The following is a 16,979-nucleotide window of genomic DNA, read 5'->3' as shown; positions in this document are numbered from 1 at the left end:
CACATTTAAAATTAGTTTTAACTTCTTTGACACACGCTCGACTAAGACCAAAACAATAGACGTTAACTGCTAAATTTTCAGTTGCTTTCACACCGTTTGTCAAAACAGAAAAGTTCATGTTCAAAGCTGAACCTAAAGGTGAAGGCTGAAGCGAACAGCAGTTCACATTATAGACTTGAAACAAATTTATGACCCGTATTTTGTTTAATTGCTTTTGAAAAACAGTTGATAGAGCTAATGCAAAATCAACAATCACAGCTGATTCCCATCTATATGTACACGTAACATCTAGGAACCACTCAGGTGTTGAGGTTCTTTCAGTCACATGACCTATTTGGGCTGAGAAAAGGAAGAGACAAACAGAAGACCAGGCACATTAGCTGTGACTTTGTATTTTTCATTTTTACTGTATTTCTTCTGTCTGTAAATTGTATTCCACGCATCTATGAATGAACAACAGCTTCTTTTTCTGCTGTAATTTTCAGTTGCTTAACTGTAGACATTTAGTCCATTTACATGGGTCGTTCAGTTTTTGTAATGTTTGCAAAAACCAAAGAAAATTTGTGCATTTACTAAACCCAACAAAAGAGAAATGTAGAGAGGTTCAAAGGAAACTACAGCACAAAAGTCAATTAATGATCAATACAATAATCTGTCGATTGTAAAACAGCATATCTGACACATAAAATGATTCAGTTTGTGTTATTCCATCAGTGTTTTTATGACTGTGCTGTGACTGACTAAATGTTTCTGTTTAAAGACAACGTGTCTGTTTAGTTTACACTGTTTTTGGAATTGTGTTTTAGGTGTGATGTGTGTTTACAGTTTGTCAAGTATTGACAAACGCAATCGTAAAAAACTAAGTGTGTACAGCACTGAGTATAGTTACAACAACTTTGGTCTATTAAGTTTTAACACCTGAGAAGAGAAGTTCACAGGAGAGATGAAGAAAACTCAATTTACATGAATCTTTATTTAACCATTTCACTGAAAAACAATATAGTCCAGAGAAATTTCACTATAAAAAAGAATGCGGTACAGATAGGAGAAAACACCTCTGCTGTTTTTAAAACGAGGACATGCTTTCTGAGACATCCAACCATGTCCAGACAGCCTGTTACTGGTTGTAAAGGTTCTGACCTGCTTGTGAAACCCCTTTGAGCGCTGGAATAGTTAAAATTACTCAAATCATTAAAGACGAGAGCTAGCAGACACTGTGGTCTTGGAAGGACTGAGGTGTGCATCCTTGATGCGAACACTGAAGACTGAAGAAGACAAAAGGAATGTAACATCGAGTGGAGTGCACTAACTCAGAACGTCATGTTCCAAATCCTGATTGTAACCTGTGGCAGCTGCACACACACACACACACCAGCTCATACTGCCATATACATTAACGCAGACTGATCGGCTGATCGTCTGAACAACACAAACAAAAAACTTCCATATCCTGAACATACATGTAGAAAAAGGCACAGGTATGGAGTGTTGGTCTTTGAAAACCCCTTAGTAGGAAAAGACTGAGGGTTCTGCTGTAGCACCCGTAAATGTGACAAACAACTCTATCATTTCAAATACTGCAACAAAGAAAACAACAACAGAACAAGAGACATGAACACATCAACGTTTGGCTGTTATTACAAAATGGAAAAACGGGGGTTTTGGGAAGCACGACTGCCGGGTGTGAGGTGCTTGGAGCAAACTGTTGCAGGTTTGTCCGAGGTGGGAAGTGAAGGTGTGTGGACCGTTCGTGGTGAGAGCTGGACCGCCCAGAGGGCCGGTCCGCCTCCAGTCCCGTTTTCTCTGATTTCATTGTCCAAATTGGTGCGGAACCAGTTTGCTGGTAGTTGAGATGTGTGGATATCTTTCGGACTTTTTGAGTGCCTCCCCCCTGAACTCAACCATCCCACTAGCCTCCACCACCGTGACCAGCAGTGACGCAACAGGCCAGGTGTTCCTGCTGAGCATCGCTGGTCTCTGCTCCAGTGAAAAAGGTTGAGGTCGTTGCTGTTGCCGGCCCCCTCAGATTGTTCGGGGGTTGTACTCAGGCAGCTTCTTCAGCTTCTCCTGTTCCTGCTGAGTGTCCTGTCTGGCGATGACCATGGAGTGAGCGTAGCCCATCACCACCTGAAAGAGCAGCACACATGGACTCAGTCAACCTGACATCGGCCGTCCTGGGTAACCTGTACCATCAAATCAACTAGTGATAGATTATATATAAGAGCACAGGTTTGTTCTGTCTGATGATTAACAAACTAATAAGACAGATAAAAGCTGATGTTAACATTAGACTGTGTCTGTTGCAGAGAGGGCTAGTTCATGTTTGAAATGTTTCACCTTTTTTAATTACATTAATTATCATAACAAATATTGATTAGTGTGAAGATCACTGTTGTACACACAGTACAGTTATGTCAGGTTATTGTCAGAGTCTTGTCATCGTTCAACTGAAGACCTTGTCAAAAACTGGCATCTCTTGGGGCGGTGTTTATCTCAGTTGGTAGAGCACCCGCCCCATGTGTAGAGGCTATAGTCCTCGCTGCAAGCAGCCCCAGTTCTAGTCCTGTGTCTGACGGCCCTATCCTGCGTGTCATTCCCCCCCCTCCGCCCCCCATTTTCTGTCTCACTCTGAACTGTCCTATCTAATAAAGGCATGAAAAGCCAAAAAAATATACTTTTAAAAAAACCCAAAAAAACTGGCATCTCGATTATAGGGCTGTTGATTCATAATTCTAACAAATTAATTGGAATCAATATTGATATGGGCACCTATGTATTGGAACTAGATTGGATCTGGAAAAAAAGGTGCGTCCCTATTGTCAAGGTAGTGTCAAAGCAGATTCCTGTTGTCATGGTAAATGATAATCACACAAGCAGGTTTGTCATCTCTCTGCCATGTTGTCACACTCAGCTGTCTATTGCCATAATCCCCATAGTTTTAGGAGTAGGTTCATCACCTTTAATTGTCGGTGCAAGCTGTTTTTAGATCGGCGGGGCAGAGACGTGCGCTCTGCATGGCGTGTGGTACTTTCGTTACGAGACAGAGTTGTTTTCGAGGCAAATGCAGCCGGAACTACATTCCAGACACAGCTGCTGGGCGGAGTATTGCTTCATGTGTCGTAATTAGGGGTGTCAACAATAATCGATTCGGCGATGCATTGCAATGCGGGACATGCACGATTCAGCATCGATGCGGCAACGTGCCATAATCGATTATGTGTTTATTTTCTGGCCTCAAATAAAGTTGTGAAGTTACAATTACCTCCGGGGGCATTTCCGGAGCAACAACATGCGCAGCCTGTAGCTACATGCTAAGCGGCAGCACCAGCAGTAGCAGTGTTGCCGCTGACTTTCTTTTTCCTTTTTTTTTTTTCACCCGTGGTCGGGTTGAGAATTAATTAATTAACGCTCATGAGTCCGGCCGTGTCGGGTCCGAGATTCAACAAGCGGGTCGGGTTTTACCGTTACTACAGGCAGTATGCCCGTTATCACCAATAAACACAGTAGAGGAGGGGGAGTGACTGAGCTCAGGCTGGGGGGTCTCTGATGCAGAGAGGGAGAGACCTGCCGTGCCGTGTAAAAAAAACAACAAAAAAAAGTGTCACGACTTCCTGTATCTGGCCCTTCAAAATAAAAGCCCCATAGTCTTTCATATAGTTCAGTCATATTGATTTTGAGTAATATTGACAAGACACGGCTCCAAAGGTTTGTTTGTTTTTTCCTGCGACCAATCGACCAATGAAATTTTGGTCAGCTAATTTTGGGGGGCAGCCCTAGAAGTGATTTATGTTTTCTTTTTCAGGTTTGAAAATGCCATATCCAATACCCTGTAGGCCTACCATTCAATTTTATTTTATTTAATGACATTTATGTCAAAGATACAGGAGAGTGATAATATAGCAGCCGATAAAATCTGTTGTTCAATATCTCATGACTGATGATAGGGGTGTCACGATTTCGATTTTTTATCGAAATCGATCGAAATTACGTCACGATCTCGAGCATCGAAGTCAAAGAGAGGATCGACGACCCCCCCCCCCCAGAGCTACAACTGCCCGTTGTCCCCATTGCGCACCAAGCCTCTTGTCAGTCACTGGTCCGAGTTCTCCTTTACTTTTTATTTCGAGACAACGCTCACTCATTCTCTCTCTCTCTCTCTCCCTCTCTCCCTCGCTCTCTCTCTTTTTTTTTTTTTTACTGGCGGTGTCAGCTGATGTGCACGTCTGCAGCAACCCAAACAAATGCACATGTTGACTGGCTCTATTCCAGCCACATGATTGGTTAGGCGCAGCGCGACTCTCAATATAATTGGCTATTTGCCAAAACATGGATGAATGAAAACTATCGACCACGTCTCATATTTCTATCGAAGAAAAGTTATTTCACAATTTATAGCGTTTTATCACCCAGCCCTGGTGGGTTATTGTCCCCCCCCTACCTGGGAAACAGGAGGGAGACACAGCTCTAACTACACAACACCGACAAGCACTGAGAGCCGCATGTTGCAGAGACGTTATAAGATAAAAAATAAAAAATAAAAAAACCCCGCAAATAATAAGCCGACGAAAAGGTGCAACTTGCCACTTTTTGTCGATGTATTATTTGCGGGGGCTTTCGGGGGATCTGTGACGGTGAGGATCCGGGACTGATTGACTGTGGACCACCACCAGTCTGATCAGGACCTGATCATCAGGTCCATGGCAGCACAGCAGCCGCAGCTCTGCCCCGCTGTCTGTCACATGACTCTCCGTATCAGCGCAATCTCGTTTACATTACATTAAGCCGACATCAGGAGAATAATGAGACACGACGGTAAATTAATGAAAATTAAATTATGATAATGTAAAGATATAAATATATTTGTTTCAAAACCTTGGGGGCAATTTTGGCCCCTGGATCATGATTTTTGGGGGCATGTTACCTTTATATTGTAAAGAAATTATTTAAATGTGACCATTAGTGCCTAATGTGATACATTATGGAAATTGCATCACTTATATGTATCCCATCTTTTGAAATAAGATTTACTGTACAACATTTGATGAATAAAACCAATGATCGTAGACTAGACTAGTCTGAAAATAGCAAAGGCCTCTGTGCTGTAAGAAAAAGAAAAAAAAATCGAGAATCGAATCGAATCGTGACCCTAAAATCGAAAATCAAATCGAATCGAGGATTTGGAGAATCGTGACACCCCTAACTGATGAAAAATTTGCCATGTTGCGTGCAGTAGAATTTTGATGCATTGCAATGCATCGCAATGCATCAGAGAATTGAATCGAATCGAATCGTTACCTGCTGAATCGTAATCGAATTGAATCGTGAGGGCAGTGCCAATGCACACCCCTAGTCGTAATGTTACATAATTATAAGGGCTGGCCCAAAAAAATCGAAGCTTCAAAGCTTCGTTCATTGCCATGGTAATCGATCATGAAGTCCGTGATCGATTGTTTTTTTCCCTCTTCCTTCTTTCCTTTTTGACACCGGTTCTCATCGGCAATTGTTACATTAAAATGAGTAGGCGACATGGCATCCTGGCAGCCTGCCTGATTTTGGAGATATACAGTGTCCCATCAGACGTTACGATCGCGCACCCCTCCCGGCCGTCGAAGCTTCGATTAACATCGATTTTATGTCCGCGAAGCTTCAATTATCAAAATATGATAATCGGGTCAGCCCTAATTATTATACATCATTTTTTCATAGCGTGGTGAATGTGCAGGTCACAACTTGTCCACAAGAGCGTTTTGGAGTTGTTGGATTGTGTATTTGATGAGGGAAACGTGGAAATGTCGTGCGCCTCTGTTGCGTTAGCTGAGCAGCCCGCGTCTCTGCCCCGTCGTTCTAAAAATAGCTTGCACCGACAATTCAAGGTAATGAACCTACATCTAAAACTATAGGGATTATGGCAATAGGCGAATTTGCCAAAAATGTTGAACTATCCCTTTAAAGAGCCGTTTATTTACCTGTTCGATGTAGACACCATCTAGAGTCTTGACCTCCTGGGCAGTGGTGGAGGATTTAGGTTTGTTGTCTCCATATCCCTGAAGGACACAGACAAGACACAATCAGTGTTGAGCTCCTGACAATCACAACAGCCAATACTTTGATCAATATTCAGTCTGTACAGACACTGTTCCACCGCTTAAGTCTCATCTTTGTCAGCTCAAAAAAGCCTGAGAAACATTAACATGGGCCTCGGGTCTTACCAACTCTCCAAATGTGGGGGAGGGGCCCCAGCTGATCGTACTCTCATCTGCAGCAACGAGGATGCTGCTCTTCCTGTTGAAGACAGACACAGACACAGACACACACACACACAGACACACACACACAAGACAACATCAGTGTGGAGCCAGGGAGGGGAAATTACAGGGATGCAAACGGGTCAGGACCAAAAAAGAGAGGAATTTCCGGGGGGGGGGGTGAGTAAGTAAGTACATTACAATATCACGGGGAAAAGTCAATTTCCAGTAGTTCAATCCCAACCAAGTATTGAGTGCATATAGATGGACATAGTTTTCAGAAGGCCAACATTTTCTATATTAAAAATGCTTAAAAAAACAAAATTCCTTTGCAATATTTCCATTTTGGAGATACTGATTTTTAGGTCTTCACTGAATGTTAGTCATAATTATTACTATTAAAATAAACTGAATAAATAAAGACATGGGATGTTTCATTCAGTGTGTAATGGACATATAGGCCTATATAATGTGTTAGTTTCACTTTGTGTTTCACAATGTGTTTTGACGCACAGCTCCACGGACATGCACGGGGGGGGGACGGCGCTGCCGTCGCACCGACTGCACGCGGATACGCGCCGCTCAATGAGCGCGCATGTCGCGCGTCTACATTGGAGGTCGGCTGTTATCAGTATAATCAGAGGCAACCATGAATGAGTTCGCCTCAGTTTCACGTGATTGTCACTGTCAGCCTGTTAGAAAAAACATTTTACTGACCCCAGCTGAGACGCTGAGACCCCCCCACCTTCCCAAAAACAAAAACTCTTCGGATCTGAACGATTCACACAAGTCACCTAATTGGTCATGAAAAAAGCGAGTTTCGCTTTTTGGCGCGCTGTTTGCATCCCTGAAATTAACTGATTAGCTTCTCATGGTTTACTCTGTACAGATCACATTGGACATGTTAGGTATCACAAGAGGGTGTGTTACAGTGTGTCCATCTTAACACCTCATTCAGTACGTTTACACAAGAGTTGAAAAAAACAAATTATTGCCTCAATTGGACTGTAACTGGACAAGTTAAGAGCATATAAACACGTTGGTCCGACTAGTACCAACGATTCAGTGTGTTTCACAGTGCAACCAGCCAGAAGATGTGTTTTATAATAATAATAATAATAATAATAATAATAATTTAAAAAAGACAGTCCAGGGTCTGACCCGAGTCATATTTCCAGGAACTGTAATTGAGAACTCTAAGTTATTTATTTACAGTTTTTACAGGTGACAGTAAAGTCAGCTGGACATAGGTGTATTAACCTGCTGAAATTACACGTAGACCACCTCTGTTGAGGAGGACACCATCAGTTATTCAATTTTCTCTGTTGTATGTAAACTGGGACAAGGACAGAACTCCGAGGGGACGCTCCACTCAGCTGTGCATGTAAACGTACTGAGTGAGTCAGACCACAGTGGATTGGACCCTTCAGAGTAAATCTTCAGGAACTCACCCGCAGGCCAGACTGCGGATCTTCCAGCCACACAGGTCCTGCACAGATTTGGGATACATGGTCGACTCTCTGGAAGTGTTCGTCACCCCCCAGAAAAACAGCCCCCCTGCAAATACACCAGCGATCAGACGTCTACAGTCACAACAGCACAGACAGCTACAGGAATTATCTGCATCACTCCAACTTGACTTGTAGATCAAGGTTTCAGATTGTCCACTTTTCCTGTTTTATCTGAGAGTTGATCCATGAGAAGATATATTAGTGGTTTAAGAAACAAAATCAATGTCAGTGTAGCTTTACATTTCTATTCTGCAGTTCTACAACGGGTCAGTCAGCCAATCAGAGGAAAGGAGCCCCTCCTCTGATTGGCTGATTGCTTTCTGATTGAATGAATACAAATAGAGCAGATTTCAGGTAAACACTCAGTAAAACCAAATCCTGTGAGGTTGGATTGTGGGTGGACGGGACTGTTTTGTTGTGACATCACAAAGTTACAGAAGTCCTAACCCTCAGTTTCTGAACACAGACTGCGTGCGTTTGTGTGTTTCGACACTGTCGCAGTGTTTATATAGAACCTTATATAACCTTTACAAGTCATGGAGATCTCACATTATACTCTACTAGACCTTTACAGCTGCTGTGGCTGTTTCTTACCCATCTCGTTGACGGCGAAGGAGCACTGGTATCCTGTGTAGATCTGACTGGCGCCGCGTCCAGGAAAGTCAAACAGTTTGACCAGACGAGGAACCATCTCATCCTTCTGCTCTGTGTGGCCCAGACGCCCATAACCACCGAAACCCCAGCTGAACACTCGCTTCTGAGAGTCCAGCACCAGCTACACAAACACACACACACGGCGAGGACGTTAGGTTGTCCGAGATGTCACTGCTCATCAATGGGAAACACTTCTGTTTAACCTGATTAATTGGTAGACTGATGGGAGTGTTTGCTCACTGTGTGGTTACCCCCGCAGGCCACATCTCGAACCACCACGTTGGGCACGGGCGTGACCTGGCCGTCCTTGGACTTCTCGATGAAAATGGCCACGCGGCGGGGGATGAGCTCACAGTCGAACTCGATGCGTTGAGCACGAGCGATGAACTTGCCATCGCTGTTGTGACCTGCAGGGACACAGATGAAGGTTCAACGTAACAGAATCATCTCAGAGAGCACAACTACAACACCAGCAGCGCCGTGTGTGTCTGATGGTGCGTTCCAGGCAGGCTTTTTAACCCGTAAGTCACGACTTCAAGTCACCAGTTACGAGTTTGTAGCGTTCCAGGCAAGTTACGAGTTACGAACTGGGAACTGGGAGTAGATCGATCTAGTACGAGTTCACAGGTGGGAAGTTACGAGTTTGACTGTACGTTCTAACGGGTAACCATAGGAACAGGTCGGAAAAATACGAGTTACGGGTTGCCTGGAACGCACCATGAGGCCGACACCAAGTTCTGCTTTATCAGCCCAACATTTCCAACATCAACTCTTCACGTTTAAATAAATTAGATGGCGCCCTCTGGTGGGAAAAACTCTAACAGACCCTATGTCCCATCATTCTGACAACATCTGTAATCAATTGACTTTGTGAGGTGGTACCAACTTTCCAAAATGGCCCCTCGGCACCAATATTCTCCCAGACTCTAATTGATTATTAAAAGGATAGTTCAACATTTTGGCAAATTGGCCCATTGCCATAATCTCTATAGTCATAGCAGTACGTTCGTTATTTTTAATTGTCGGCACATGTTGTTTTTCGATCGGCGGGGCAGAGACGCAAGCTGTTCAGCCAACGCTACGGAGGCATATGGTATTTCATCAAACTCATCAAATACACAATCCAACAACTTGTGGACAAGTTGTGACCTGCACATTCACCACGCTACGAGATAATAATGGAACGTTACGAGACAGAGTTGTTTTTGAGGCAAATGTGTAGCCAGAACTACATTCCAGACATGGCTGCTGGGCGGAGTGATTTGAAAAGCGCATGTAGTTCTGAGTATTTGCTTCATGTGTCGTAATGTTACAGAATTATACGTTATTATTTCTTATTACACGGTTCTATTGAATGCTGCTCTCTGATTGGTCCATCGCTGCGTTCCACGGTCTGTTATTTCTGTATAATGACCGTCGTCACGTATAACAGACCATTGCTAGGGACGCCGCTCTGATCAGCGCAGCACAGAAAAGAGAAACTATGCAGGACCTTACCTATTTTTACTGTCATTAAACAGCTTGGGACTAATAGTGATGTTAGATAAATGACTTGTAACTTGTTACAAGGAGAGTGGAGGCTCCTTCCACATCGTGACTGGAAACCAAACCTGCTGATCAGAGCCTCTGACCCGGTGTCACAGCTCTCCTCTCGTCTCCGGCACCGCGACACAAATGTGCCCCGTAAACAGTAACGTTAATCTCTTGTTTATGACAGATACGACTACACAAAATACACACATCTTAACATGTGTATGGTAATCCATCAATCCACTGATTGATTATCAAAGGCTTCAAATGCACGACCGGAAGGAGACTCAGCAAAACAGCCGGCGTGACTTGCAGATTCGCTAAATGATGCAATTATAAATCGATGAAAGTCGTATTTTGATCAACATTATGTTTCAAATTAATGATTTCACTCGTAAACCGTGTAATTAGCGGGATAATGTATAGTTAGTCGGTTGTTATGGAGAAATAAACTCCTTCAGGTTTGGGGTTTATTTCTCGATAACAACCTCCAAACTATACATTATCCCTTACATAGCGTGGTGAATGTGCAGGTCACAACTTGCCTATGAGAGAGTTTTGGAGTTGTTGGATTGTGTATTTAGTTTGATGAGGGAAATGTGGAAATACCGTGCAGCTCACGTCTCTGCCCCGCCAATCTAAAAACAGCTTGCACCGACAATTAAAGGTAATGAACCTACTCTACCACATTTAAGTCATTCAAACACACAGAGCAACACACACACACACACACACACAGGAAAGATGACGACACGGTTGCAGAGTGTGAACGTACCCAGCTGTCCGTACTCTGGGCAGCCAAAGGAGTATAGGTTTCCTTTGCAGTCCACCACCATGCTGAACTCAGCACCACAGGCCACCTTGACCAGCGGCTGCCCGTTGTAGGAAATCTAAGGGAGAGAGACGAGGGTCACAGACGGTACCATAACAGGTTCAGTATGAAGCTTGTGAGAGGACACCGCCTTATTTTGAATTAGTCTTCGCCTGATAAATAGTTCAACAGTAATGGCTGCTCCCACAGCTGGTTACTTATTTAGCCAAGCCTCTCTGTATTACCGGTATTACTAGTGCACTGTTTGTACGGTAAACAGCCGTTGTTAGGAAAAAATTTAAATAAATAACTCTTTTGGGTGTAGGCTGTGATAAGACTGAGTCAAGTTTTGTAACGTGCAGTCTGCACTGCAGCCTGCTCACGTAGGTTAGTCCGTAATGATGAAGCACTGACGCAACACTACGACTTTCTCTTTTCAAATCATCAGATACAAACTCTGCCTCTTTCACAGACGACTGGTTGAATTACTTCAGTGAACACGAGTGTGCACCACGCAGATGTCCACACAGTTAAGACACTTTCGTTTTGTTACAAAAGTCAAACAGATTGCGATTATTTTGGCAGATACTGTAGTTGTGATATGAGTCACAATGACAGTTGAAATTGTGATATTCCAATTCGTTTTCGTTGACGGAGGGAAAAAGGGTTAGGTTAGGGTTAGGGTTAGGGTTGATGAACGATATTTTGATTCATTGTGCAGGTTAAATTATTACAAAACTTGTTTCTGTACATCTATTTGCATATTTATCTGTGAAACCATTCTAAAGAGAGTGACGCTTACCGCTGCTGGGCTGAGGACTGCATCGGTCTGGTTGCCTTGGCCCAGCTGGCCCAGTTTGTTCTCACCAAAAGAGTAGGCAGTGCCGTCCTCTGAGGAGAAACAACAGTTAATGGCTGCTAATCATTCTGTGCTGATGTTTACAAAGACTTTAAAAACACAGAGCTAGAAATAGTGGATCCATCATTCAACTCCCACTGATGGTCAGCACCATCATAACCTTTTTTTTTCTTCTTAAATTTACACACCAAAGAAACCAAAACCGACAACCAAAAAAAAATCTAACAAATTATATACATATATCTATTTACAGAATTGAAATGAAAAGGAAAAATAGGCGTTATTGTTTCAAATAATCATATATAGGTTTTTAATGATTTATATGTCTAATGTTTTTATAGCTTTTCTGTTTTGCATACCATGTAATGTTTGGATGTAGTAGCAGATTTCTATTTTGAATTCCTGAATGCTTGGTTCTTTTAAAGGACCATTTACATTTGTGAATGTGGTATTTTCCATATAAAATTAAATGATTCAACAAAACATTTCCCTTACCCTAAGGCTTCTCTCATCATATTATCATCATTATATCTTTTTTCCTAAGTTTAAGCTTTACAACACTTATAGTTTCAAACAAACGTCAAACTTATACCCAAAACAATTTAACATAAGAGCATTCATAAAAAAGGTGACGAATATATTCCACCTCCTGCTCACAGAAAGAACAGTTCAACATAAACATCTTTAAATTTGGAGATGCCCTGATTAACAGGGTCAATTAAATACTATAATCTTAAATGAAACTAACTTCACGTTGAACTAGTGTGCTGGGTTACACAACAACAGACCAACAGCAGCTGAAACAGCCTCGGTCGCTGCGGTCAGCTGCTGGAATGCAAACACAGACGTCCCTGGGTGATAAGGTAGTGGCTCTACCTGTGAGTGCCAGGGTGTGATTGCGTCCGCAGGCTGCGGCGACGATCACGTGATCCGCCAGGGCCTCGATTAACTTGGGAGCCTCCAGGCGCTTGGTGTCGCCGTGACCCAGCTGACCTTTGTCGTTACGACCTGCGGAAGCCAGAAACCCAGATCAGTGGCCGACTCAGACCTGCTTACAAATCCTCTTTGTTCGCAATCTGTAATCGGAGCTGTGTTAACCGGGTTTAAAAACCCAAAACGTGTTACTTACCCCAGCTCCACAGCTTGCCCTCAGTGGTCATGAGGAGACTGTGCGCGGAGCAGGGACCGGACACCACACAGCTGACCTGCACATCGTTCAAACAGCCGTAGCGGTGGGGACCCCACAGGTTCTGGCCCAGGTTGCGGAAAGCAGCTAGAAAAAACGGTGGCAGCGTGATGATCACAACCTCATAATCATTTCATACACAGATGATCTGTCCACACTTTTCATGTTCCTCTCTTCCTCCTGCTTTGTGAGCATCAAAACCTTCAAATGTAACAAACTGGCTGAATGCACTGCCAGCTTCCATCCTTCAAATTCACTTTGTTTTGTCTGACAAAGTTAAAGGGATACTTCACCCAAAATCAATAATTCACCAATTTTCTACTCACCGTCATGCCAAGGAAGAGTTTGGAGAACTTTCGAAGTTATCAAAAAGCTTTTGGAGTTCCAGGAGGGGTCCGGCTGGCAACGGATTTTCAAATAATGGCGGTGGATAGAATTCACTTTTGAATCGTCCAAAACACACACTATGAAACATCCAGATACCTCCATACTGCTCGTCCTACTGACCTTAAGTGTCCTGAAGCCACCACATGGAAAAGTTGTTTGGAAGAAATTAATTTGATCTGTGTTTTTAGCCTTGTTGTAGTAGTAGCTCCCAGTGGCTCCCAGATGTGTGAGATTTACTGCGAGATGTTTGTTTATCGTTGTAAACCATTGATGTATGATGTAAACACGGAGGAACATCTTGCATCAAATTTCACGCATCTGGGAGCCACTGGGAGCTACTGTTACAACAAGGCTAAAAACACAGATCACTTTTTCATGTGGCGGCTTCAGGACACTTGGGTCAGTAGGACGAGCAGTATGGAGGTATTTGGATGTTTCATAGTGTGTGTTTTGGACGATTCAAAAGTGAATTCTATCCACCGCCATTATTTGAAAATACCCTGGAACTCCAAAAGCGTTTTGATGACTCTGAAAGTTCTCCAAACCCTTCCTTGGCATGACGGTGAGTAGATGATTGGTGAATTATTGATTTTGGGTGAAGTGTCCCTTTAAGGTCCTGTTCTGAATTCATTAGTCAGAATGCAATGTGGGAATTGATAACTAGAAAAATGTAGAGTAGCTCTCTGGCCTCATGTGTCTAAAAAAAAGAAAAGAAAAAAAGTGGTTTTATGAAAAGTAAAAAAAAACATTTATGGTTTTCAAAAGGTATTTGAAAAGGACGCTCAGATCAGTTGAAGACAAACTGCCAACACTTCCACAAGGAGTGCTAAAAATACCCAACTAAACTTTTATATAATTATTTAGGGAGCGCAACAAAAGAATGATATGAATGTGTTTGTGCTGCTCTGACAGGCACAGCATCTCTCTCACCCATCTAGAGACGCTCTTTGTCTATGCAGCTGCTCCTGCCGACACCCCCACCCCCCATTCAGCCTCAACAAAGCTGATTTATCAGTGTGTACCAGAGTAGTGAGACAAGGATGGAACAAGGCTATGCACAGACTGCCCCGGGCATCGTGGAGGGGGGGGGGCACCAACATGCATACATATGAATGGGCATTACTGTCACAATCAATTAATGGGGATCACACTGGTTCTAACACATATGTTGCCTGTGCATCCCAGAAAAAGACACGCGTGTGTGTGTAACCTATCGTGGACCTCACTGAGTCCTTTCACTCTCCGTTACTGACACGCTGGAAAACCTCATCAGTCCTTTATTGATCCGCCTGGCTGTACACTTTCCTACATCTCATCTGCACCACAGGGACTTGTCAGAAAACACAGGGTGAGAGGAGGAGATCCATACATCAAGTCAAAGAACCTGACTGGGTTTATTTACATGCTGGGACCGTTTCTCGACACCTTCTCTGTGACTCTGTTGCAGGTTTCCACATACAATCTGGGAAACGGGCTCCAGGAAGCTGCACATTCTCTTTGTTCATCACACAAAGTAGTCCCAGCATGAAAATCACTAAATCAGCCTAGTTTTTCACTTTGCCATGCCTGCTTAGGAGTTCACTTTCATGTAGAAATGACAATGGCGATACGTTTTTATTGCTCATATCTGACAGCTGTCAATCGCTGGTTTATGCGGCAGTGAACTAAGTGAACGATAAATTAAAAATGCAGCAGCAGCGAAGAAAGGAGGAAGTTTTGGGTCTTCCTCTCGACCCATCCAGGCTATCAGACAGAAAGATATCCTACCTTGTTGTTTGGGCACCTCCTTCCTTCCAATCAGATCCCAGTTGGTTGCTCCAAAGATGAGCAGCTGGCCTTTCACCTTTGGGCAATCAAGTTTCTGTAGAGAGGGAACAAATATGTTAATAACATTAAAGAAGAAGAAGAAAAAAAAGATGACATATTGTAATCTGGTAGTCTGTAACTGCAGCTGGATCATAACATCTGTGGTTTGATTAAAGGAACCACGCTGCTGCCATCTAACTCCTGATGAACAAGGTTTTCCAATCAGTGTATCAGACACAACTATCTGCAAACCACTCCTGTAGACAAAAGCAAAACACTTGCTACAGAAAACACCCCCTTCCCTCAGAAACAAACAGAGGAATACTAAGTTCAATGTCAAATGCGTCCTACGTCATAAAGAAAACAATAAAACTTATGATACCAGTACAAGCACAGATAAAAAAGACATGGCTGACTAACTGGCGGTGTTAAAGATAATATCCTGACTTATTAGTCACTAGAAAAATCACAGGATACTTAATGTTTGTCTTTTCTTTTTCCCTCTCAGCTGCTTATTTCTGTGGCCACACACAGGATAAAGACAACAAGATAGAAAACACTGGTTTTCAAGTTTTCAAACCCACTATTTTCTCCTTGACATCGTCGGCCACGGTGACGGGCTGAAGGCCAGACTTGGCGGCAGGCTTGCCGGGTTTCTTGTTGTTCTCTTGCTCGAAGTCGAACTCGTCGTCGCTGCTGAAGTCCCTCTCTTTCCTTTTCCCGCTGGTCCTCTTCTTTTTCATGCCTCCATTCCCTGAGATGTCTGTCACCTTCTTGCGTGGCATTTTTCAATCAAAAAGCTGTTTACGGGCAAAAAGCAGTGAGTGTTAAGATACAGAGTGTGACAATACTGTGTAACTTTGTAGTGAAACTATGAAGTTAGTGACTTAGACTGGAGATACTGCAAAACATAATTCAAGAATAACTTTGGTAGAACTATATGAATACACAGATTCATTCATAGGTGAGCACAATGACCCAATGAAATACACATTGTCTTTACTAACAGCTACTTATTTGAGTACAACAGGGCAGCACACATCATGAGCATCATTAAAACAGAAACTCTCACACTTCCCTTTCTACATACACACACTTTAGCAGAGTACTCTGTCTGCATGTGTCTTTAAGGAGGAAGTTTACTACACATAACTAAGCCCGGTCTTCACTGTTGTCAAGCACCGGCCATTAAAACTAAAAAAGAGTCTCAGTTTTCTTGCAGAGCCTTCTTCGGCTTGCTGAATCAATTAGAAACGGAAACCGGCGGAAGAAACCAAAAAAAGTGTCGTCAAACTAAAACCCGTCGTCCCGTTGTGTCAGGACCGGCGGCTAACGGCTACGTTAGCCTCATTAGGCTAACGAGCTAACACCGTGTCTCTTTGTTCACACTGAGCCGGGCACCGAGCTAACTGCGGGCTAACACACAAACACACAACAGGCACACAGAGCTGCGCAGCCGCCACACAAACCAGCCGTGTACAGTTTGTACTTTGTTCAAAAAGAGGAACTTGTGTCTAAATAAACCCGGTAGAGAGGTGTAAAGCCCCGGGCTGTGCTGTGCGGTTGGTTGTGCTAACGGTGCGCTGTCGCTGTAAGCTAACAGCCACTCTAAATAAAGACACGGGCACCAACGTTACATGAAACGATGCTACAACAACAACAAAAAACTTTTTCATAATTTTCTTCAATGGACGGGTTGTTAGTTAAACGCGCGAACAACCCGCGTGACTTAAAAAAAACCATGTTTGTAATTAGTTAAAGGTAAGAATAAACGTAGTACCGGTGATTTCCTGATTCAGCAGCTCTCTGTCCGTCTCCGGTTTGATTGATTTGAACAAAAGAAGCTGCAGTCTGCTTTCACACCACGTGGTCCGCATTTACTATTCATACAGGAAACCAAACACTCACCACCATCACGGCGGAGGACGGAGCAGCAGCAGCGCGGGGGTTTCAGTCTTAAACCACCGGCACCGGATAACGGTGAAGACAA

General features: G+C 43.3%; 1 protein-coding gene across 2 annotated transcripts; it reads right to left on the bottom strand.

Annotated features, from left to right (window-relative positions):
• Window positions 1–954: 954 nt before the first annotated feature.
• rcc2 (regulator of chromosome condensation 2) lies at window positions 955–16,916 on the bottom strand. Of its 2 annotated transcripts, none has more exons than XM_085780903.1 (13): window positions 16,898–16,916; window positions 15,574–15,789; window positions 14,951–15,044; window positions 12,740–12,883; window positions 12,487–12,618; window positions 11,554–11,642; window positions 10,716–10,830; window positions 8,651–8,817; window positions 8,351–8,531; window positions 7,697–7,802; window positions 6,210–6,282; window positions 5,967–6,044; window positions 955–2,127 (listed from the first exon to the last, which is right to left on the bottom strand). In XM_085780903.1, the coding sequence occupies exons 2-13, from the start codon at window positions 15,772–15,774 to the stop codon at window positions 2,023–2,025; spliced, it is 1,485 nt and encodes a 494-aa protein (XP_085637029.1). In that variant the 5' UTR covers window positions 15,775–15,789; window positions 16,898–16,916; the 3' UTR covers window positions 955–2,022. The 2 variants fall into 2 exon arrangements, with proteins under 2 accessions (XP_085637029.1, XP_085637027.1); XM_085780901.1 differs by lacking the exon at window positions 16,898–16,916 and adding an exon at window positions 16,770–16,812.
• Between the last annotated feature and the right edge of the window lie 63 nt (window positions 16,917–16,979).

This window comes from Trachurus japonicus, chromosome 7 (assembly GCF_045865225.1).
Source record: "Trachurus japonicus isolate A0001 chromosome 7, Traja_1.0".
Classification (NCBI taxonomy): domain Eukaryota; kingdom Metazoa; phylum Chordata; class Actinopteri; order Carangiformes; family Carangidae; genus Trachurus; species Trachurus japonicus.
Note: the sequence above shows the minus strand (reverse complement) of the source record. Positions and strands in the feature narration are given on the sequence as shown.

Excerpts from the sequence above, each read along its gene's own strand:
- rcc2 (XM_085780903.1), bottom strand. The coding sequence starts at position 15,774 with ATGCCACGCAAGAAGGTGACAGACATCTCAGGGAATGGAGGCATGAAA. Across the intron at positions 7,803-8,350 it reads CTTCGCCGTCAACGAGATGG|GGGGGCTGTTTTTCTGGGGG; the intron begins GTAAGAAACAGC and ends GTGTATTTGCAG. Across the intron at positions 2,128-5,966 it reads ATGGTGTCTACATCGAACAG|GTGGTGATGGGCTACGCTCA; the intron begins GTAAATAAACGG and ends CTGCTCTTTCAG.